Raw genomic sequence first — 24162 nt, forward strand, 5'->3', positions numbered from 1 at the left:
CTAAATTTAGGGAGAGGAATGTTCCTGATATACTGGAGTAATACGGTAAGTACAATGACAATGTTCAACCTTACGTTGTTTTCAATTTATTGAAATGTTATTAGTTGGGTTTTCTTTTGCAATGATACATTTTTATTTATACAAACTTAAAAAATAAATAAAAAGCTTCCATTGCACACCAACTTTTTAAAAAAGCCTAAATGTTGCAAGTGGAGGACAGTGATTTTCGAGGAGGAGCTGTCCGCTCTGCTGTCATCCCAAATAGTCCCTCCCATGCCAATTAGGCCCTTTAAAAACCTGGTGTAGGATGCAAGCATATATTTATTGTTAGCCCTGCCCTGCAGCATGCAACAGTTCCAAGGTGGGAATTAAACCATGCTAATGAATAAGCATTAAATGGGAAGGTTATTCTGTTCTCCTCCACCTAATCCACGTAGAAGAGGGAAGTATGAACAGGCAGCAAAATGCAAAAAGGGCTGTCAAAGCACAAAACATTGACAGAGCAGCCCAGCAAGGACTGAGCGCATTCAGTGGCCACATGGTGCTGAGTGGCTGGGAGAAGGAAATATTCTAGAAAAGGCAGACACCCAGAAACAGAGCACTTCACTGAGACATTGCTGCACTTTTCACTTCTCTGCTGGGGAGCAGAAATTCAGCAACATCGAAGTCACTCCAGAAGTGGTAGCAACCCTAGAACTCCTGCAAAAATGACATCTAATTTTTATTTTGTACCCTTGTGTGCTGCTTATCTCTGTGCACAGGGTTGATGCCAAACTGGGTTTCCTCCAAAGTCTTAGGTATCTTCAATGGGTAAAATAATAATAATTATTAATAACAGCAATAATAATATATAATGTAACTGCAGCTACTTGGTAATCATTTTTAGTTATTTCTACGCAATTTCGCATGTGTTTTATGTACCAAACAAAGCTATATTATATGGATTTTAACCAGAACATCTTTCTTTGGTGCTGCTAACACAGCAGTTTGACTTCACTCCCCGCCCCAGCACACTCCATTGTCTCTAGATGGATGCCAACAACTTAGGTTTACCTGAAGCTCTACCTGGAGACCTATACTCTGTCGGCAACTGGAGCAGCTTCAGAAGGATTACTGTAAAGTAACTTGTACGGCAGTTTCGTAAACTGTACAGAAATTAAATCAAGGTACGCTCTGAAATGTTGTGTATTTGTTTAAAGGCACAAATTACACCTTCTGGTTCGCAAGGAGCTATACAAGGTTGCCCCAGTTTTGTTCTGGGAACACAAACCATCCGCTTAAATCAGGGACAAGGAACTGCCAGTGTCTCTGCCAACCCCAGCCCACAGCACCTTTCTACCTGGCCTCGGGTGCCTCCACCTAGGCTGCAACCCCCTTCTCTGCAACTCCCCCCATCTCCTCTGCTGCAAGCCAACCCCGCTTCCCAGTCCCTTCCTCATTCCGCTCAGCAAAAGCGATGGCTGCTGGGAGAAGGAGAGTTGGGAAGCTCTAGTTGCCATTCTTTGTAGTCAGGCCTCCAAGCTCCCTGGTATTTTCCTGACTCTCAATTCTCTCCAGCAAAAGTGGAAGCTGCTGCAAGGAGAATGAGTCAGACAAGACACTGGGAATAGGTAGGGGAAGTAACCTTGGCACCTAACCCAATAAACATTCCTGTCGCTTCAGAACTTCCAAGGCCAACTGTGGTTAAGTGAAGATTTGGAGGAAGGGGGAAAAGTAATTTGTGGGGAGATTAAAAAAAGCAGTGCTCTAACCACCCGTGCCATGTGGTCCCCAATGGATTATTTGCAAGGGAATGTAGCCTCTAAAAGGAAAAATAATGTGTCCCCCCCATTTCTCAGTGGCCTTAAGTCAATTAGGCAGAAAACTGCTTAAAATAGTCCAGTATGAGTTTTGCGTTTTTGGTATCCCAGTCATGCAGTCTCAACGGTCCTTCGCACACAGTTATGTATTTCAGGAGCACTTTCTCCCCCGTCTCTCGATGGTCCAGAACTTCGCTCTGTGAGCTTCCGGGTTGCTCCCTGCTCGATCCTGCCTCTGTGCTTCGACTTCGTTCCTTAACTTCTCTGCAGTACTTCAGTCCCCAGTAGCACATTTCTCCGCAGTACATCATAGCCAGCAGGTGGGTGTCGCTAAATATGCCTGCCAAAGATAGGGGAGAGAAGCAGCTGAAGGCAAGCAGCGGTTCTGAATAGGTACAACTTCTATCTAATAGCTACATTTTGCAAATGACAAGGCTGCAATTTGTGAGCAACAAACATATAAGAGAAATCCCTAAAATTGCACCTGTTCCTCTTCACAAGTTCTGTAAAGTAAAGGGACCCCTGCCCATTAGGTCCAGTCGTGGCCAACTCTGGGGTTGCAGCCCTCATCTTGCTTTACTGGCCGAGGGAGTCGGCGTACAGCTTCCAGGTCATGTGGCCAGCATGACTAAGCTGCTTCTGGCGAACCAGAGCAGTGCACGGAAACGCCGCTTACCTTCCCGCTGGAGCGGTACCTATTTATCTACTTGCACTTTGACGTGCTTTTGAACTGCTAAGTTGGCAAGAGCTGGGACCGAGCAATGGGAGCTCACCCCGTCGCGGGAATTCAAACCACCAACCTTCTGATCGGCAAGTCCTAGGCTCTGTGGTTTAACCCACAGTGCCACCCGCGTCCCTACAAGTTCTGTAGTGTGCAGCATAAAGTTCCCAAGATACTGGTCACAGGTGGCTTATTCCAATTGGGATACCAATGTAGTCCTTGTGGATAGGGGAGTGTGCAAGCCAATGGCCCATGCATGGAACAGTAAACCATAGTTTAGCATTGTGCCTGACCTGGGCTCAAGCGTGGGTGTAAGAGGTCCATTGACAAAAAGGGTGATACTTTTTTAGACTGTGATAATAAAAGCAAAAATAAGCTTATTGTCGCATCAACTGTGTTCTTTTGCTTTCCTGTTAGGATCATTTAATGTAGAAGATAAGGCAGCTAATAATATATATCCTTTACTTGTTCCTATTTGGTTTCTCAATCAGTTGAGAATGCTTTCTTCCTACTTAAACCAACCACCTCCTAAGGTAGGCAAAAAATAATCAAAATTATAGATGGGGCCTATGGAGGGAGAGATAATGGGTGGCTGAAAAAAAGCTTATATCCAAGATTATCTTTGATTTGTGTTCTTCTAAACAACTTCTCTAAAAAGTAGACCAAAAAAGCACCATATGGAATATTTACCTTCATGTATTAATCTAGCCGTGTCTGTGTCTTGAAACACGAAGTCTTCAATGGGGTGATCAGAACACCTGAACTCAAGCATCTTCACCAAGTACTGGATTCCTTCATTAAGAAACTGAAGGAGAAAATTTAAACACTGCATTTTATGTATTTTAGTCTCAAACTTCATCTCCTCATTCTGAAAGAATGTTCTCCCCCCCCCTTCTTCTAGTCACAAAGCTGAAAAAACAGCAATAAATATGACAAACAGGACTCAGTCATGGCATGAGAGCCGCCAGGTGCAAAAGAACCGCTTAATTTACACAACTCCTAAAGAAGGCAAACACAAGCTGTTGCTTTAATACTGAGGCAGGTGATTGGAATTTACAGCTCAGTATTATCTACACTGACTGGCAGTAGCTGTCTGGTGTCTCAGGGCTGGGCAAGACTCCTGTCAATGGCAAAGATTGAACCTGGACCTTCTGAATGCAAAACACAGGGTCTACCACTGTGGTACAGTCCTTTACCTACAGTCAGGTAACCTTTCAAACCTTTCTTGTATACTAAGGGAAAGAGACAAACATTAAATTGTAAGTTAAATCTGGACGAAGATTGGCAGGATCTATACAATCCTAAACATGCTGGGCTTTATTTACCAAGTTTGCATGACGTCAGCTAACAGAGCAATCCTAACCCTGGCTGGGCAGCAACAAAGCATGATGGAGTGTTGTAGCCACGGCTGTATCCGCAGTCCTGCTGCTCTGCTGGGCAGGACTGAAGGCAAAACTCTGCTCTCTCCGCCATTGTCTCAAAACAGACGGGTGCCAACAACAACTTTTTAAGCAGAAAGGGATTTACCTTTTTAAACAATTCGGTCTTATTCATCAACCTCTCCTTCCTTCCTTTCACCGTGTGGCAAAACATGTAGAGTAAGGCTCCTCTCCTCCAGTAAAGACATTCCAGCAGTTCTACACCAAGCACTGCGAGTGGCTGGAAATGAATGAATAAATCAGATATCCACATTGATTAAGATGCCTAAACCTTGAATAAAAAGGGCAAACATAGCATATTTGGAAATGAGTTGGTGGAATGAGTTTGAGGGTTTTTTTAAAAAAAAATAGTGTTTCATATCTTTTAATATGAATGTCTCCCAACGGCATGAAACAAATCATATTTGTATACTGTATCCACACTCTCAGGGATTCAGTTTCACAAGACACAGGAAACCCAGTTGTTTGTAGAACTACATATACTGAACAGAGCTGACTGGGTGCACAACTAAAACTTCTACATGCAAAGCCTGTCTCAATTTATTTCCCCCCTGTACTTCCCTTATTGCATTATCTCAATTATATTCAATTACAGTATTACCGTATTTTTCGCACGATTGGACGCACCGGACCATAGGACGCACCTAGTTTTTTTTGGGGGGGGGGGAAATAAAGGGAAAAAAATTTCCCTTTATTTCCCCCCCCCCAAAAAAGCAGGTCAGGGAAACCTAACCAGGTCGAGGAACAGCGGGATAGTGGCGCTGCACCTCCCTGCTGTCCCCCAAGCTTGTGGGGCTGGCTGATGTCTGCCTGGCGCGCGGGGCGCTCTGCTTCAGGGCGCCCCATCCGCCAGGCAGCAGGCTACTATCCGCAGCGTGGGGAGCCTTGCGGGGAACTCCTGCAGGGCTCCGCACGCTGCGGATGTCTGCCTGGCGCGAGGGGCGCTCTGCTTCAGGGCGCCCCACCCGCCGGGCGGCAGGCTGCTATCCGCAGCGTGGGGAGCCCTGTGGGGAACTCCTGCAAGGCGCCCCACGCTGCGGATGTGTTCCTGAAGCGCCGGGCGCTCTGCAGCGTGGGGAGCCTTGCGGGGAACTCCTGCAGGGCTCCGCACGCTGCGGATGTCTGCCCGGCGCGAGGAGCGCTCTGCTTCAGGGCGCCCCACTCTGCGGATGTCTGCCGGGCGCGAGGGGCGCTCTGCTTCAGGGCGCCCCACCCGCCGGGCGGCAGGCTGCTATCCGCAGCGTGGGGAGCCCTGTGGGGAACTCCTGCAAGGCTCCCCACACTGCGGATGTGTTCCTGAAGCGCCGGGCGTTCTGCTTTCAGGGCGCCCGACGCTCCGGGAAGCAGGCTGCTATCCGCAGCCTAGACACGCTAGCGGAGCGCTAATCCCGAAGCTTGGGGCGTGCGGAGCTCAGCACCCCCAAGCTTCTGGGTGCTGGCAAGGTCTAGACGGCTAGCGGAGACCTTGCCGGCACCCAGAAGCTTGGGGCGCGCTGAGCTCCGCACACCCCAAGCTTCGGGATTGATGCAGCGCTCCGCTAGCCATGGGAGAGCTGGGTCTCCCACGGCTAGCGGATAGCTTCCTGAAGCCTGGAGAGCGAGAGGGGTCGGTGCGCACCGACCCCTCTCACTCTCCAGGCTTCAGCGAAAGCCTGCATTCGCTCCATAGGATGCACACACATTTCCCCTTGATTTTTAGGAGGGAAAAAGTGTGTCCTATGGTGCGAAAAATACGGTACCTCGGGTTACAAACACCTCAGGTTACAAACACTTTGGGTTACAGATTCCGCTTTTACTGTGGCAAAATAAAACAAAACAGGCAGGCAGGGTCCCTATCAGAATGGGTGCAATCCAATGTATCCTTGAGCAAATCTTACTACAGTGAAACTTACTTCTGCATGAAACATGCATAGGATTTGTATCGCACTGTCTTCCAGTAATCTAGCTAATGAGTAGAAATGCACTGAGGTAAAATTATAAGCAACAGGTGCTTATTTTAAATATATAATTTCATTTTCTTTTATTATAATGCAATCTTAAGGCAACTCAATGGGTGGTATTTAACTAACTTTTACTCAGAGTAGAGCCACTGAAATTCATGAACATAACCAGGTGAGTTTCATTAATTTCAGCAGGAAATTACTCGGGATAAAACTTAGCTAAATAGCACCTAAAAACTTTAAATTAGGTTAAAAAGGTAAAGGTAAAGGTACCCCTGCCCGTACGGACCAGTCGTGTCCGACTCTAGGGTTGTGCGCTCATCTCACTTAAGAGGCCGGGAGCCAACGCTGTCCACAGACACTTCCGGGTCACGTGGCAAGCGTGACGAAGCTGCTCTGGCAAGCCAGCACCAGCGCAGCACATGGAAACGCCGTTTACCTTCCCGCTATAAAGCAGTACCTATTTATCTACTTGCACTTAAGGGTGCTTTCGAACTGCTAGGTGGGCATGAGCTGGGACCGAACGACGGGAGCTCACCCCGCCGCGGGGATTTGAACCGCCGACAATATGATTGGCAAGTCCTAGGCGCTGAGGTTTTACCCACAGCGCCACCCGCGTCCCTCATTAAATTAGGTTATGTTGCCTTTATTTAGATGCAGGCCACTGTATTGCATTATCTTCTCACATCTTAAGGACCCCACCACCAACACAAAAATTCTGGCTTGAAGCATGACAACAGTGAATTTCCCTAAATACAGGTGAAACTTGGAAAATTAGAATATTGTGGAAAAGTTCATTTATTTCAGTAATTCAACTTAAAAGGTGAAACTGATATATGAGATAGACTCATGACATGCAAAGCGAGATATGTCAAGCCTTTATTTGTTATAATTGTGATGATTATGGGGTACAGCTGATAAAAACTCCAAATTAACAATCTCAGAAAATTAGAATATTGTGAAAAGGTGCAGTTGCTATTCAATCCATAACACCTGCAATGGGTTCAGTAGGAAGCACAATCATGGGGAAGGGTGCTGACCTGACAGTTGTGCAGAAGGCCATCATTGAGACCCTCCATAAGGAGGGAATGCCTCAAACGGTAATTGCAGAAGAAGTTGGGTGTTTAGAAATAAATGAACTTTTCCACGATATTCTAATTTTCTGAGTTTCACCTGTAAAAGTTAACACAGTTCAACACAACCATCGGGTGTCAAGTCAGTACTTTTTGCTGATAATACCACTGAATGCTATAGGCTGAAAAATTCAAAACAAAGAAAATGAGAATACAATCTGAGCAGAGACACTGAGGGCAAGAGGGCTTAGAGGTTGTTTTCGTGTATTACATGAAATTTAAAGAAATATAGGCGAATGAGACTTAACACTTAGTACTCACTTCTTGAGATGTACCGCTTTTATCGATCAAGATCTCTGGCTCTGAAAGTGCGTTGATTAGTTCCTCAACTTTCTGCAAAGAGGACTCCTCTGGAAAGTCTTCATCGACAAGCTGGTTCTCTTCAAAATATGTGATATCCAGGACGGCCTTTAAAAAGGTGGAAGAATATCAGCACCACAATCTGCAACCTGTTCCGTCCTTCCTAGCTGACCGTTCACCTTGTCCAAGTAAGCCCTGAGTAGTGCTATGTTACTAGTAGGTCACAAAGAGTCGGACACGACTAAACAAAGTACTATGTTAAGGCAACTTTCTAAGAAGGGGATTTAAAGCAAGTCCCTTCTACACTTCCCCCTCTCCCCTGACCAGGCTGCAAGGATTTCTAACCAGAAGTTTACAAACCACAGTGCAAAGGATGGATTTGCTAATGCCAGCGTTGGGCTGGATTCAACCTGTACAAGTATTTTCACTGCTGTATCCTGGAATCCCTTTCCGAAGATCATGATAGCATGTTAGAATATACAAATGGGAGGGGGGGACATGCATCACTGATCATTGCAAGACCACATTTACCTTCAACACTTCCAGGTCACCAATACCTTCTCTGTAACCTCAGAATTTGAAAATTAAGCATCCTGGGGTGGATATTAGCATAATAGGTCTGCTATTCTCTGCCTTGACAAATATACTGATGCAATGAATCAGCTCAGCACCTCAGTTTTAAGGCTGTTCTGGAAGGGGTCGACTTCAGTGGTATGAGACATGTTTTACAAGCAGAAGGTCCCAGCTTCAATCTTTGGCATTTCCAGTTAAAAGGGGATTAGGTTCTAGGTGGTAAGAAAGACCTTGTAATGTTGCTGTCAATCGGAGTGGGCAAAGCTTGACTTTATCAATAAAAGCCTGAAAAGGCAGTTTCCTATGTGCCTGCTCTACGCTGGCAAGAATTTGTGGTAGCAAGTATTGCTGTGTTTATCAACCACTGTCTTAAGTCATCTCACTTATATCTGGGGCAAGCAGTCTGAGCAAATCTAAGAAGAGTGAAGGTCAGAAGTTATCATGTTATGGCTATATAACCTGTCAGGGAACTGCCATAGGTTCAGGAGGGAGAGAGGAAAAGCCGGATGGATTACAGAGAGCCCCCAAAGATCGTGGAAAGCAGCTCCTCCTTGGCGGGGGAGAGTAACCAGGCCTCCAGTGGAGAGGAGCTGCAGGGTTCAGAGGAGGCGAGGCGTTGCCAGGACACCTTGCCTGGGCAAAGCGGGGAGGGGAGAGGTCCACCATTACCCACGCCCTCCTTGCGCAGTAAGGTTTCGCGCAGAGTGAGGAGGCACAGACTGGGCATCAATAAATTACTTTCTTGGGAAAGTTTAAGCCCCGCCCATTCACGGATTCTGCCAGTGAATGAGTCAGCCACGGGAGAGTGGCGCTCCGGACAGGTACTTGCCTGCTTGCTCTCGAGCAACCCCTTGGAAACCTATCATAACCGCACCCAGTGCTTTTTTTCTTAAAAAAATATATGTTTAGGGGCACTCTCTTTTTGACTCAAGAAAATCACCATTTTATAGTTCAAATCAGGAAAAATAAATACAGTAAATGGACAAAAGTACAAATATTCACAAAATGTTTAGGGGTATGGGCCCCCCCCCAAAGCACTGACCATATCAAGCCCTCTTAATTTCTTTAAAATAAAATTAGAAAATGAAACAGAAACAGTAACTGGAATATATAACTGCTCTACAGTTTAAGCCACAGAAAGATCAAGGCAGAAAACTGCATTTAAGCAAATTTAATAAGTCAATGGAATCACAAACGTAAGCTCATCTTAATCACCATTAAGCTAGTTTTTTATTTGTGTCACTGAAATTTGACAACAGCACCTCAGTTTATACATACAAAATAGGGTAAATAAATCAATAAAAATATTTATACCACGCCCATAAACTGGTTCATGGACTGCCCATGGTCTGTTCCTTTAAACATACAAATCTAAGATGTATTCACAGTGCTATTAATTTTAACCTCATTCCAGTTTAACCACAAACAAAGCATTTATTTCATAGTGACTCTTTCACTGGGAAATTCTCTTATTTGCCAGTACAAACCATATTATAGTTCACATACTATGAATTCTATTGTCCAAGCATGCATGCTTAAAATTGCAGCCTAAAAAGCTGAAAATTCATCACTGCACAGTACCTGCGTATAAAGTTGCAAGAGTTTGGAAAGTGTGCCATTTTCTCCAGGCTGGTTACAAAGGTCCGTCAAGTTTTCCAGTGTAGCAGAAGCTTGCATTAAGAAGGGATCTGTTGATGAAAAGAGACAAAGACCTTTTCAAAACACAATCCATATAAGACAGTATTTCCCCCACAAACATCTTTGAGATATTACAGTATTCAGAACCTGTAAAACCTTAGTGGCTCATTCAAAAGCTTCTGCAGAACCCAATGTGGGGTTCGAAGCAAAAGTCTCATACTGAGCTACAAAGGTGCCACAAAAAACATGTTTGACTAGTACAACAATCTATTATATTTTTTAACCCTTTCTGGATCCATGACCCCCAAGAAATTAGAAGGGGCTCAAGTGTGATACAGAACCCCAACCCCCAAAACCCTCACAACATAAATAATGAATGAGAAACCCTTTACAAATCCAGGAGAACGCAGCTGCTCTCAGGAGCAGAGAACCTCCTTTGCATGCCAAGGCCTCAGGTTCATCCAGGTAGGGCTGGCAAGGTGCCTTCGACTGAATCCATCGGACAGCCGCTGCCAGCCAGTGTTGGCAACAATAAACCATATGCGCCCATGGTGTGGATCAGGCAGTTTCCTACGTCCTTAGGTTTGCAATCCTATGCAGACATCTAATCTGGGGGAAAGGCCTTGCTTCTGGTTGCATATACAGGGCCGGATTTAGGTTTGATGAGGCCGTAAGCTACTGAAAGTAATGGGGCCCTTTATATGTCCAGCTGTCCTTTGTCAACAACAAATTGTTGCTGTTTTTTGTGTGTTGAATATATACTATATGGTAATTTATGGATCTAATAGGTATCTAAAGCCATTTGCACATGTTGCCATGCAGCCAATTCATGCAGAATGTAGGCACCCTATATATAGAAATGAGCAAATCAGTGATATTTTAGGAAGCAGACAGGGCTCATTACTTATATCATAGGAGCCTAAACAACACAAAACACTGTTGCTGTATGTAGGTTTTATTTTATTTGTGCGTTTTTTCTCATATTTTGGAAATCTACATCCAGTTTTTTCCCTTTTTTGCAGGCCCCCAAGAGAGTGGGGCCCTAAGCCATAGCTTGTTTAGCTTATACGTAAATGCTGCACTGGGCACATACCCTACAAATGCCGCCGCCGGTGAAAAATACCCAAGAAATGGGAGGTTTTTAATTAAGAAAAAACAAACCCTAAAACCAAGGACCGCCCCATTAAGCGTAAAGGGGAGAGTGGGAGGTTCAATGCAAACAGGAAGCGCTTCTCCCCGCAGCGGGTTTCGCAGTTTTAACCACCCCGCTCTTACCCTCGGAGGCTTCTTCGCTTTGGCTCGAGCGCTGCAGCCTGCCTTTGAGCGCCGCAAGCCGCAGCCGCAGCTCGGCAGCGAAACCGGCCCCGGCCATCTGGAACGCGCGGAGCTCGCCTCCCAGGTCCGGGCTGGCAGCTGCTACGCAGATCACGCCTCTTTCTTTCTTTTCCTTGTCACGTGATATGCTCCAGCCCAAAGGAAGGGAGGGGGGAGGAAGAGGGGGATCGCGCCGCGGAGGCTTTGTAGCCACGAGAGATAGGAAAAGTATAGAAGGGGGCAACTTGCCTGGATTCCTGGGTTTTAAAACCGCTGAGGCCACTTCCGGGTTTTGCGACACGCACGCGTACACCCCCAGCCGTCGATACCGCAGATCTTGGTCCGGATTTAATTCACAGTGGAGCATTTGAGTTTTTTTCTTTACAAGATCGGTTTGAAAGGCGAGCTGACTGTAGGTCTAAAGGACTATACCGCCTTGGGGGGGGGGGGGGACAGTTGTTGTAAAGTCAGCAGCTCATTTGCACCCATCAGCTCTGGGGCCAGGACAGGGTCCTGTTTGTTTTTTGAGCTTTGAGTTTGGAAGTAAGAAAAACAAACAAACTTGAACGCTCTTTCAAAATGGGGGAATGACGTTCACAGCCTAAATATATAAAATGAGCAGCACTTAATTCCCTCCCCCCCCTTCGGTTTCTTTAAGATGCTTGAGTTCAGTCAAATGTACTCACCACCCCATCGAGGACACAGACACAGACAAGGCTAGATTAATTAATGAGGAAGATAAATACTGTATTTCCTCCCCTCTTCTTTCAGAGGAGCTGTTTAGAAGAACCATAAACCAAAGCTATGTTGAATATAAACTAGCTTAAGCCACCCATTATCTCTGCCTCCAAAGGCCCCATCTATAATTTCGATTATATATTTATATATTTTATATATTTTTTGCCTAACTTATGCGGTGGTGGTTAAGTAGGAAGGAAGCATTCTCGACTGATTAAGAAACCGAATAGGAACAAGTAAAGGACGTGTATTTCTACCTGTATCTTACCATCTTCCAGATTCAATGACCATCACAGGAAAGCAAGAGTTGATAGGGCAATAATAATCAAAAGTAAAAACATAACCGTTAAAATTTCTAGGGGATTTTATTTGTATTTTGGAGCAGGGGGTGGGAACCATATTTTTATTACACCACGACTTCTCGAACTTCCACGCGGCCGCAATTGCATCGCCCATCGTGGGGATTCTGCAATGCGCGCGCTAACCCAAGACTACGCGGCGCTTGGCCACGAATCTAGAGGCGGAGTCACGGGGGGAGGCGGGGCGCGCTCCGCCGTTGCGCAGTATGTCCCAAAGGAGCCACCGTAGGGCAAGGGAAGAGCAGCCCCGCCCCGCCTGCCCGCCCTCGCGCCGCTTTGAATTAACTTTGAATTCAAAGCCGCGCACGGAACGCTGCCCCTCCCACCGCTCAGCAACCGTCACTTTCCTGTCGTTAGTGGGCGGGGTTTACCCTCGTCGCCCTTTCGGCCGCCCTCTGCCCCGCTCGCCACGTCCTGTCCGGGCGAGGGAATGGAGGCCCGGCGGGGCCTGTCCCAGGCCAGCCCCGGCGCTGAGGGAGACAAAGCTAGGGCGAGCGGGCAAGAGATGTCGCCACCACAGCAGCCACCCCGCCGGCTCCCGCTGCCTCTGCTCTCCTCCTGCTCCGGGTGTCTGATCTGATCTGTGCCGGCGGCAGAACATTATATTTGCCGGAGGGGACATTCGCGCCGGCTGCAAGGTGACTGGCGTCCCCATAAACTGCAAGGCTGCCGCCGGAGGAGATGGGAGGCCCACGGCATTGCCAGCTTTGTCGTCGCCCTGGGTTACAATACCCTAAAGAAACCCACTGCCTTCAGCCGCGTTTCGAGTTTCGAGGCCTATATCCTGGAAACCAGATGGCTAACTCTCCACGATGACCTGGCCTGCCTTTTGCGGGACCCCCTCCTTCTTTTCCCTGTTCAGGGAAGTTTTTAATGTGTGACATTTTAATGTATTTTTAATCTTTGTTAGAAGCCGCCCAGAGTGACTGGGGAAACCCAGCCAGATGGGCGGGGTACAAATAATAAATTATTATTATTATTATTATTATTATTATTATTATTATTATTATTATTATTTGCTAGGATCCCTCTTAGTCCCAGAATAAAGCAGCTGAGAAAGAAGAAATGGGGCCACCCCAAGCTGCAGCAGCGATGCCCTGCGTGCCCAAGGCTTGTGAGAGTTTGTTGACGACAGCAGCCATACAAAACCAAACCAAACAACTGGATGCTTTGCCGAATTCTAAAAATCCGCCTGGACACCATTTTTAACACTGAAAAAGAGGATGTGACCTTGGGGGCCAGTCACTGTCTCTCAGCCTTACCTACCAATGGGGGAGAGGAGAAGTAGATTTGCTGTCTTAACTCTTTGGAGGAAGAGATGAAGATAAATGGGGTGGATGGGTAGGTAGACAGGTAGATTCCCCTCCCCTTTCAAATAACTCAGTGACACTCTCAGGATACAGTCATGGCGGTTCATGGGACCCTCAGAATCAGCCAGCTCAGCAGCGTATTGTACTAAGTCCCAAAGTGCACTTGGAGCAGCCATGAACTCAGCTAGGTGGCAGTTGACTCCAAAGCCAACTGAAGGCATTCTGGAATTTCCCTGTCCATGCATGGCCCCCATTGTGAGTTCACCAGCCCAAAGTTCTCCAGAACTCCCATTGGCTGATTTTCTGGAGTAGACGAAGATTTCCTGGGCCCCTAAGGCAGTGGCATAGAGTCCCAGTCCCAGGCACCCCCCACCCAGAGGGCAGCTGAGGGGGAGGCGGCAGGTGGATGCCAGCCTCACACTGCTTTTTCAGGCAGCGCAGGACCTGCAAGGCACCCAAGCCACCTGCAGGGCACAGCTAGCCTCAGTGACACTCTGGATGGGGCATGCTGGCGAGTCTGGGAATATCCCCCCACCCAGTTTAGGATATTCCACCATTCTTTAGCAGAGTTTCTTTTAGCAATGTTTCTTTTCTTTTAGGAATTTGTTCAATACAAGTACTGTATATGTCAAACAAAGCTTTAATAATAGAGAAAATTGTAACATAACATACTGTCTGAGAGAAACTAAAACAGCATCATGAGGCAAGAATGACAGTTGGCCTGTCCATTTGAACTTAACCGAACACCCGAAAGGAGGGGCCGATTCCAGAGCACAACACATAAGCCCTGCCCACCTGATGCTAGACATCCTAATAAATGTCACAAATGTTACAATCTCTTCACTGTGCCTAATTTGAATTAATAAAATTTAGTTTAGCACATAACTTCTCAAAACTTTCATTTCAACAAAGGCTTTGCTAAAATATCAGCTGTCATTTCCATTGTTTGGACGATACTGCATTTCAATAAACCCATTCTGGCTCAAATCTCTTATTGTATAACATTTTAGGTCTATGTGCTTAGTACGTGTATTTACCTTCTCTGACCGCACCAATTTCAGACAACCCTGATTGTCTTCCATAACCTTAATGAGCTTAGAATCTGGCATTCTGAGATCCTCTAAATTAAAAAATGGGTAGGCAAACTAAGGCCTGGGGATCGGATCCGGCCCGCAGACGGTCCAGGAATCAGCATGTTTTTACATGAGTAGAATATGTCCTTTTATTTAAAATGCATCTTGGTTATTTGTGGGGCAAAAGAATTCATTCATTTTCCTCCCAAAAATATAGTCTGGCCCCCCACAGGCTCTGAAGGACAGTGGATCAGTCCCTGCTCTAAGCCATTGTGCTTCTTCACATGTTTCTGAAGCAGAAAAATACTCTGCTGTCATATGACCTCCACACAAACAAATGGGAACAAATGCACAGTAAAACAGTCTAACCTTTGCATAACCTTGGGCCAGCAAATTTGGATGAATGCTCAATAAACAGCTCATCTAGAGGCGACCTTTGTTGCTTTTTCATTCTGCACTGGATTACTTATGCATGAATGTAGCACATGAAATGCAGACTATGTGAGGTGGCTTGAAAGTAACTGCCAAATAAGGTGTTCTGTATACCTGAACGGATACTCAAAGTTATAAGAAACTTAGATGAATGCTATCTTGTGGCACACGTGCAATTTTGATATATTGAAGTGTTTCAGAAGTGAGTTTTACATAGCAGATCTTGCAGCAGGTTGAATAGCATCTGCTAATCAAAAAAAGCTCAACACAGAGATGCAGCAAACGTGAATAAATGTAACCAGTCTCAATCACAGAGTTGATTAAAATGTTGACATTTGCTGTACCAAAAGATTATATTACATTTTTTAAAGGATTCCACGTCCCACAATGTGCCTACAAAGCCATACTTTTTACTCCATATTTACTACATGCATGATGTTAGTCCACAGTGTAATCCAATTCTTTAAAAAGCACACAGGAAGGTGCCTTATAAGCAGCTCAGGCTATTTGTCTACTTAGCCTACCACAATCTGCCCAGTGTTACTGGTATCTGCTTAGCCTTCCCCAATCTAGGTTCCTCCAGATGCTATGCACACAGATGTGCTGCCTGAGGCTGATGGGAGTTGTAGTCCCAGGCTGGCCTTCACTTGGGTCCATAAGAAGTTTCACTTTATAGCCCCTCTTTCAAAAGACTGTTGGTTTGCTTTTGGGATTAGAGGTAGACATGCTATTAATTTGAGCTGACTCCCTGACCCCATTTTACAACCAGTGCTAGTAACATTCACATTGCAGAACGGGACATTCTGGTATATCTGCTCTTGCAAATTAAATGAATGAGAATGAATTTCAGCCAGTAAACACAAATCTCACAAACTGAAAGCTGATGCCACAATTTATTGACTAATAGTGTTTAAGGTGTTCGGTTGTTTTTTATTGAGGCTGAAGTTTTAAACGTATTACTAGAGAGTAAGGCCATTTCAACATACAGGGGACTTGCATCAAAGTAAACCTTAAGAGATGGTTGTTAAGTAGGAAGGAAGCATTCTCAACTGATTAAGAAACCAAAGAGGAACAAGTAAAGGACGTGTATGTTTAGCTGGGTCTTATCATCTTAAACGTCATATGATCTTAACGGAAAAGCAAAGGAATATAGTTGATATGACAATAATCATTAAAGATTAGAAATATAATAATTAAAACTTCTAGAAGGTTTTATGTGTACTGTATTTTGGAGCGGGATGTGGGGACCATATTTTTATTGCACCACGACTTCTGGAACTTCCACGCGGCCTCGAATGCTTAATCAATCGCGGGGGTTTGGCTTTTGCGATGCTCGCGCACTAACCCAGGACTAGAATCCGGAGCAGCAGCGCGCAGTTGCCAGCCGGACTGCGGGGGAGGCGTCCCGAATACCTCCCACGCCTCCGGAACAAACCAAAGGCGGAATCCAGGTGGGGCGCGCGGCTTCTTCTTCGCCAGACTTCCCCTTCTTACTTGCGCGCAAGCAGCTTCGCCTTTGCGCGGACGCCGCTTTCCTCCTACTGAGACCCACCTCCTGGTAGGATCCGGGATCCGACGCCAAGGGGCGCAGGATTCCAGCTGCTGCAGTGCCGGGGATGCTGAATCGCAGCTAAGTAAGAGACGGGGAGGGTTGCCGGTGCGCCCCGGAGCGATGGCGCAGGGCGGCGAGGAGTGGCAGCGCTTGGAGACGCTCCTGCGAAGCAGCCTCCGCGTCCTGCGCGGCAAGTGGGGGCAGCAACAGCAGCCGGGGAGGATCCCGGAGAGCGACGATCGCGCTGGGGAAGAGGAGGAGGAGAAGCAGACGACAACGACGCCCAGCGCCTTGGAGGCCCTGCCGGTAAGCGCGCCGCCGCCCCCGAGCCCGCCTGGCGCATCCCAGCGAGGCGAACGGCCGCCGCTTCCAGCAGTGTTGCCAAAAGTTCCCCGTTGGAGCTTCCTGTTCGCTCGGCTTCCCATTGGTCCCTTCACGGCCCCGCCCCTTTGACGCCAGGCAGTTGCACTCTTTATTTTATTTTAATATATTGCTGTGCGCCACCCCCATTCCAGGCACTTACCCAGGGTCCGTGTTTCCTTTTGGCAATGAGGCACAGTTGAAACTCTGGTGTTTTTATGACATATAATTTATTAACTCATATATACAACCTGAGCATATGATGGAGGGGTTCACAGCATTAACACCCCAAAAGGGTCTTGTTTCTCCCATAGCTGCAGCCTTGGATTCCAGCAGAAATCAGGCATAGTTTTTCTCTGCCTTTTCATTTGACAACTTTTCCCTCTGGGTCACATCACAGCAGAAGGTGCTCTAAGACTCAGACTTTTGTCCTTCTAACTATCTGAGAGCTGGAGGAGGGGCACAGAGCCCGCTCTCTTTTTTCCTTCTTAATGGCCCATCACCCAGGCGATTTCCTGGCTTGATGAGCTTTTAACCCTTGCTGGATTCAGGGATTAGAAGTCTGGCATATAGTTTTAACACCACAAGCCTTGATTAAATTCTAGCACTTGCTGGATCCAGAGATTGAAGAGGTCTAGCACCCACAAACTCATAACACTAAGTTTATTAATTTTTAAAAATACCAACTGAAAAAAGTCAACAAGATGCACAAATTGATTGCATGAAAACAAAAATATATATGTGGCTCCTTCAGGCTGTTTGGGACAAGGCTCCAGGCCATTGCTGGAGCATTTCATAGAAACACAGAATGGTAAATTTGGAAGGGACTCCCTGAGGTCATTCATATATATATGAATGAATGACAGGGGCTGTTGTTATGTTTTTATGCTTCCTAAATGATTCATTTATAAATATTTAATCTTTCTCCCCCAGATAGATTTGAAGTTATACATCATGTCCTTCCTCACACCCAAAGATCTGAGTAATTTGGGAAGCACCAATCGCTACTGGAGTCTAACAATCCAGGATCCCTTACTATGGTGTTATTTTCTCATCCGCGATCTTCCTTCCTGTCGTTCTATTGATTGGGAGTCAGTCCCTGATGCAAACATATTTAATAAATCCTTTTCTGAGCTTCATAATAGTGCCTCATGTGACTACATGGCTGCGTAAGTATCCTCTAAAATTCCATATAGGCAACGTACATCTTTATAGACATATAAAGTTTTGTGCTGTATGTCTCCTAATCTCCTTTTTAAACAAAAACATAACAGGATTTAAAATAGCATAAATTGATGAACAGCTATAAACATTCAGTAATACTAAAACCTGATTCTACAATTACTCTTTTTGTAAACATTATATAACATTTGGCATCAATAATACATTTGCCACTAATATATCATTAAATTTTATGCCATCCCAGATTTACTTTGTGTGTTAGCAGATTGCCTTCGACAGTTACTGTATGCTATCATAGAATCATATTACAGTGGTACCTCGGGTTACAGACGCTTCAGGTTACAGACTCTGCTATCCCGGGAATAGTACCTCGGGTTAAGAACTTTGCTTCAGGATGAGAACAGAAATTGGGTGGCAGCCGCGCGGCGGGAGCGGGAGGCCCCATTAGCTAAAGTGGTACTTCAGGTTAAGAACAGTTTCAGGTTAAGAACAGACCTCCAGAACAAATTAAGTTCTTAACCCGAGGTACCACTGTACTTCCATTGTTTACAACACAGCCTTTGCTTAAGGGTTCTTTGTTGCTTCCCTCTTGACCATAGATGGCGATGTTTTGATGGCATAAGGATCCACGCTCAGAGAACTGAGTTTGCTATTAGCATATATTCCAAATGTTGGTTTTAGGCAGTACTTTTTTTTCTAGGAAAAATAGGTGCTGGTACTCACCATGAAGTTGTTAACAGTAAGTGTCACAGTAAGTTCGAGTACTTTCAAAGCTCACAAATGTGCACCTCACTCTTCCTTGGAAAGCTCTGAGCAGCTTCCTTTGGGCTTGCAGAATTGTCCCACCAGGTTAGATTCAGCTGCGTCAACAGCGCTGAGCATATTTGTTGTTGTTGTTATTTGTGGGACCTTGCAGCTCATGCTGAAAAACTTGTCTTACTCCTTTTAAGGTTTTACAATCAGTTTTCATTATTATAGTGTGTGTGGTTTTTCTCTCTCTGTGTATACACACACACACATTCTATATACACACAGGTACAGAAAGTGTTGCTTCTGGCGTAAAAGATGTCCAAAACCCAGCCAACCCACTTCCGGATCTGTCACTTCCATGTTACAGTCGCTGATCACACAGACAGAGCCTCGCTTTGCAATGTTTGGGCCTGTGTTGGAAGAGCTGAATGACTCTTTGCTGTACAGAATGGCGGTGTGTCCGGAGATTTGGCCGCTGGCTGGTTTTCCTTCTGGACAATTGAATGGTAACATGATTTCTTTATCTTAAGCAAGCAAACAGAAAGGGCAATGGTGAACATTTGAAGCCTCCTTATTCTGAGTGGGATGTTTTCTAACCCAGCTACAGAACGTAGTTTAACTGGAGGCAGAGTGGGGCCAGCCCTACCATGAGACAGAAAGAGAAGAAACAGCTTTTCAAAAATATATAGTATTTATCTAGTACAGTAGTACTACTGTATATTGTTTATGAGGGACAATGAGTCAGTGGCAGAACAGAGGCTCTGTGTATTCCAATAATAATAGTAATAGTGATGATGATGATGATGATGATGATGATAATTTATTATTTCTACCCTGCCCATCTGGCTAGGTTTCCCCAGCCACTCTGGGCGGCTTTCAACAGAACAGTAAAAGCAGAATAAAATTTCAAACATTAAAAACTTCCCTTCAGATGTCTTCTAAAAGTCAGATAGTTGTTTATTTCCTTGACATCTGGTGGGAGGGCATTCCACAGGGCGGGCACCACTACCAAGAAGGCCCTGTAATCTCACTTCTCACAGTGAGGGAACTGCCAGAAGGCCCCGGCGCTGGACCTCAGTGTCCGGGCTGAATGATGGGGGTGGAGATGTTCCTTCGTGTATACTGGGCTGACACTGCTTAGGGCTTTAAAGGTCAGCACCAACACTTTGAATTGTGCTTGGAAATGTACTGGGAGCCAATGTAGGTTTTCAGGACTGGTGTTATATGGTCTCGGTGGCCACTCCCAGTCACCAGTCTAGCAGCTGCATTCTGGATTAGTTGCAGTTTCCGGGTCACCTTCAAAGGTGGCCCCACATAGAGCGTGTTTCAGTAGTCCAAGCAGGAGATAACTAGAGCATGTACCACTCTGGCAAGACAGTCCGCAGGCAGGTAGGGTCTCAGCCTGCGTACCAGATGGAGCTGGTAGACAGCTGCCCTGGACACAGAATTGACCTGCACCTCCATGGACAGCAGTGAGTCCAAAATGACTCCCAGGCTGCGCACCTGCTCCTTCAGGGGCATAGTTGCCCCATTCAGGACCAGGGAGTCCCCCCCACCTGCCCGCCCCCTGTCCCCCCCAAAACAGTATTTCTGTCTTGTCAGGATTCAACCTCAATCTGTTAGCTGCCATTTATAATCTTCTAAGAACTTAGAAGGATGTGGGACGCGAGTGGCGCTGTGGTCTAAACCACTGAGCCTAGGGCTTGCCGATCGGAAGGTCAGTGGTTCGAATCCCCGTGACGGGGTGAGCTCCTGTTGCTCAGTCCCAGCTCCTGCCAACCTAGCAGTTCGAAAGCATGTCAAAGTGCAAGTAGATAAATAGGTACCGCTCTGGCCGGAAGGTGAACAGTGTTTCTGTGCACTGCTCTGGTTTCGCCAGAAGTGGCTTAGTCATGCTGGCCACATGACCCAGAAAAACTGTCTGCAGACAAAACGTCGGCACCCTTGGCCAGTAAAGCGAAATGAGCGCCGCAACTCCAGAGTCGTTCGCAACTGGACTTAACTGTCAGGGGTCCTTTACCTTTTTAAGAACTTGTCAGTTTTAAACATTACCTTTTAAAGAACTTGTCAGTTTTAAACAGGCCTCAAATTCTTCACCTTTCTTTTCTTCTTTCTGTGTCTCAAACAGGGATAGAATTAGGAGTCACATATCATTTGAATGGCCAGAAATTCAATATTACACTGTGTACAGAAAGCATGTAAGTGTTATCTGAGGTGTTTTTTGCTTGCTTGCTTCCCCGCCCCTTTAAGTAACAGTATTCCAACAGTGATAGGATTGTCCCAAAATAAGAAAATTCTAGATCTCCATCATCATGCCGATGCATATGATAATTTTCTAATAGTAATAGGATTGTCTGAAGAGGAGAGCAAGCCCGTTTCAAGAAGTGCTCATTCTGTGCACGTTTCTTCCAAGGAAACCTTTGGCCACAGTCTGGACATGGCCTCATTTGCTCAGTTCACTCAGGAATTGGGGGACTTAAGACTACTAGGAGCCAGAGTAGACCTGTGAATTGTTCATTTCCTTGAACGGCCTGGCCTAGATGTGTACAGAAGACCACACTGTTCTTTCTTAAGGCACTAGTCCTCAACACCTTCAGTTCTGCATAGTTTCCCCCTTCCTTACTGGTTTCTCTCCTCTCTTTCCAGTGAGGAAAGTCTCAGAGCAAAGGAAGAGAACACTAGTCCCGTCAACAAGGTGTTCTCTGCGGAGTCCGGTGTTGATGGGAAAATGCATTACAGTCTGAACAAACATTTAAAAAACGTGTGCAGACTAATGGATGGGTTCATCTATCTTGCATATGCTGACACTCATGAAAGTAAGGACCTTTGTGCCATATGGGTCAAAAGGGAATAATTATGTGGCTACACAACCCAGTAGGGTCTAAGAATGGGGGATCTGTTGTATTTTCTATTGTTTTCTGTGTGCATGTGCTTTATACCAACAAAAACCTTTTTAAAATTAAAATAAATAAATGTAAGGGCTTCTGAATGATGCCAACATAGCTTTTAGCGTACAGCTGGCAGAGGGTGGCAGAGCCTTTATCTCCCTCACTCTCTTTTTGCAGGACACAACCGTCAACTTGAATTTGACTGGCTGGCAGCCATGCTTGACCCAGTCCTTGGCCCTACAGATAGGCCTCTGCTTGCCCTGTCCTGCGTTTCCTGTGCTGAGATCGAAAGGATTCCTTGTGTTTACATGGCGCATCAGCTGCAGCTGAACCTGCTTGGCACGCAGCCATGGATGGTAGCATTTCCCCCCCTTTCATTTGTTTAAGTATCTGGGATCATGAAACTGATTGACAACAGGCTCTAGAAGCACCATTCCACATCGTGTAATTGAGGCTGCCATCCTATTCTCAGTTATATGGGAGTAATGCCTGTTAAACCAATGGGACTGCCTTCTGAGTATACTTGCATAGAATTTCACTGTAGGTTACAGAACTGGCCTATACCTTTGATGCCTTATTCTTTTTTTAAGGGTTGGTCAAATTCATTGAGATTATGTCTATAGCAGCCCACAGGCCAGATTTGGCCCACAAGGCCATTTTCCCTACACCGGGCTCACCTGCCCTCACCTGACTCCATCAGGAACAGGTAGAGATGCAGCTACCAGCACACAATTGGGAGCCGGAAGGTGCACCACCATTGCCAAGAGAAAGCAGGCTTCCAACACTTGCTGGATCAGCAGTGTGAACCCGTTCACCCCACAGGAAATCCACTCATAGAGGCAATGCCTGGAGAAACAGGCCTTCATCTTTGCCAATCAAGCTGAAGCCTCAAGCACTTTTGTTTTGTGAAAGATACTAACATTTGCTTATTCCTGCATTTCACAGGTTCAGGACACTGAAACTTCCACCTTGGATGGACTGGTAGATGGAATTCAGTGGCTACTGGAACAAATCAAATGTAAAAATGCCCAGTAACCAGGCTTGTTTACATTCATTCATTCACATATACATTACTGCATGCCCACTTGTGGCAAAGGAGAATGTCACTATGTCCTTGGGCATGAATGGGTGGATAAATTTCTCCCTGGCACATGTGTGTGTTCACAGTTTCTTCCACTGATGTTTGTCTACTCTGATAAGTTACCACTTGGTAAATGAATACTCAGACCTAATACTCGGACATAAGAATCCCCCACTACAACAACTCTATTGAATTGGGATTCAACTTCACTTTACTGGCCCCATACAGTCCACCATAGCTTCCAGGTTCCAACACCTTCGCAGGTAGAAAAGCACACCCAGTTCAGATGGAATGGGAAAACAGAGCTGTGTGTCATCAACATACTGATAATATACTGATAATATTTTTTATAACAGGCAGCCTTGTTTAGGGAAGTTTTTAATGTCTGACGCTGTATTGTTTTTAATATTTGGTTGGAAGCTGCCCAGAGTGGCTGGGGAAACCCAACCAGATGGGCAGGGTATAAATAATAAATTATTATTATTATTATTATTATTATTATTATTATTATTATTATTACGCTATGCTTTTTCAAAATTCATAAACAGAAGACATATAATATGTGCATGGAGTCACAAACCAATAAGAATCAAATAAATGTTCCATGAATGGTAGGAGTGGTAAGTCAAAGATTACTGAAATAGAGACAGAATGCCTTTCCACAGACAATATCCTATGAGATGATGGGTGCTCCAAACATTGCAATAGGGTGCTCCGAGCACAGCAGCAGACAGTACAGTTCTTCCAGGATAATGAACTGATACAGTGGTACCTCTGGCTGCGAACAGGATCCATTTTAAAGGCCCGTTTGCAACATGAAAAGAGCGCAACCGCAGCCGCGCATCTGCACACGTGCGGGTTGCGATTCGCCGCTTCTGTGCATGCGGGTTACGTCATTTTGCACTTCTGTGCATGCGCGAGCGGCGAAACCCGGAAGTAACCCTTTCTGGTACTTCTGGGTTACCGCGGGACGTAACCTGAAAGAACGTAACATGAAACGGACATAACATGAGGTATGACTGTAACAGCTAACAATAATATGAAATGAAAACCATTACATTCAAATACAGTCCAGTGAAAGAAGTGACAGGCCTGCATGTTAACCAACCAATAATAAATATATACCAAATTAATAGTCCCCAAAGGTACATCAGATGGCCATGGATCAGCTATCACTAAAAGTGTAGTAAACTGATAATGAAACAGACTGAAGAGAGTCTTGATCACCTGCTGTCTCCAGGGGCACCTACAAGTCAGCTCTGAACTCTCCTGCCTGTGTCTAGTTGAGGTCTGTGTTTAGCCCTAGTCTTTATGACAAGCCCTTTAGATGTACCTCTATCAAACCAGATTAAGCATTCACATATAGCAGCTCCTTTGCCAGTCGAGCTCTTGATTGATATCAGGAGAACAAGGCTGGGAACAGCTTTAGAACTGGCAAAAGGCTTTGTGACTGCGGTTATAGTACTGCAATGTGTTCAGCAAATCTAGAGTTTGTTGCAGAGGTTGCTGTATTGAGCAGGGCAGGACTGGATCAAGGCGTTTTTCCGCCTGAAGCACTTTCCTGCCTTTTCCTGAGAATC

At 45.6% G+C, this 24162-nt stretch overlaps 2 protein-coding genes across 4 annotated transcripts; one reads left to right on the forward strand and one right to left on the reverse strand.

Moving 5' to 3' along the window:
• Positions 1 to 70: 70 nt before the first annotated feature.
• Positions 71 to 11239, reverse strand: RIMOC1 (RAB7A interacting MON1-CCZ1 complex subunit 1). Of its 2 annotated transcripts, XR_014172708.1 has the most exons (7): positions 10819 to 11239; positions 9487 to 9593; positions 7294 to 7440; positions 4048 to 4179; positions 3211 to 3325; positions 1679 to 2139; positions 71 to 1632 (listed from the first exon to the last, which is right to left on the reverse strand). XR_014172708.1 is itself a non-coding variant. In XM_081929922.1 (6 exons), exons 1-6 carry the CDS (start codon positions 11222 to 11224, stop codon positions 1853 to 1855), a joined length of 1194 nt encoding a protein of 397 aa, XP_081786048.1. In that variant the 5' UTR covers positions 11225 to 11239; the 3' UTR covers positions 71 to 1852. The 2 variants fall into 2 exon arrangements, 1 of the variants encoding a protein (XP_081786048.1); XM_081929922.1 differs by having other exon boundaries at positions 71 to 2139.
• A 2387-nt stretch (positions 11240 to 13626) lies between these two features.
• LOC309380111 (F-box only protein 4-like) lies at positions 13627 to 22651 on the forward strand. 2 transcript variants are annotated; one of them, XM_081929938.1, is made up of 7 exons: positions 13627 to 16627; positions 17615 to 17850; positions 18899 to 19119; positions 20742 to 20811; positions 21260 to 21429; positions 21679 to 21857; positions 22447 to 22651. In XM_081929938.1, the coding sequence occupies exons 1-7, from the start codon at positions 16442 to 16444 to the stop codon at positions 22534 to 22536; spliced, it is 1152 nt and encodes a 383-aa protein (XP_081786064.1). In that variant the 5' UTR covers positions 13627 to 16441; the 3' UTR covers positions 22537 to 22651. The 2 variants fall into 2 exon arrangements, with proteins under 2 accessions (XP_081786064.1, XP_081786065.1); XM_081929939.1 differs by having other exon boundaries at positions 16416 to 16627; positions 17619 to 17850.
• Positions 22652 to 24162: the final 1511 nt, after the last annotated feature.

This window comes from Podarcis melisellensis (assembly GCF_964234715.1).
Source record: "Podarcis melisellensis genome assembly, chromosome: 11".
NCBI lineage: Eukaryota > Metazoa > Chordata > Lepidosauria > Squamata > Lacertidae > Podarcis > Podarcis melisellensis.

Bases quoted from the DNA above. Each gene is read 5' to 3' on its own strand.
- LOC309380111 (XM_081929938.1), top strand. From the start codon at position 16,442: ATGGCGCAGGGCGGCGAGGAGTGGCAGCGCTTGGAGACGCTCCTGCGA. The intron at 20,812-21,259 runs GTAAGTGTTATC...CTCTCTTTCCAG, and splicing joins ACACTGTGTACAGAAAGCAT to TGAGGAAAGTCTCAGAGCAA. The intron at 21,430-21,678 runs GTAAGGACCTTT...CTCTTTTTGCAG, and splicing joins ATATGCTGACACTCATGAAA to GACACAACCGTCAACTTGAA.
- RIMOC1 (XM_081929922.1), bottom strand. From the start codon at position 11,224: ATGCTCCACTGTGAATTAAATCCGGACCAAGATCTGCGGTATCGACGG. The intron at 9,594-10,818 runs GTAAGAGCGGGG...TTTCATCAACAG, and splicing joins AAGCGAAGAAGCCTCCGAGG to ATCCCTTCTTAATGCAAGCT. The intron at 7,441-9,486 runs GTACTGTGCAGT...ACCTTTTTAAAG, and splicing joins TCTTGCAACTTTATACGCAG to GCCGTCCTGGATATCACATA.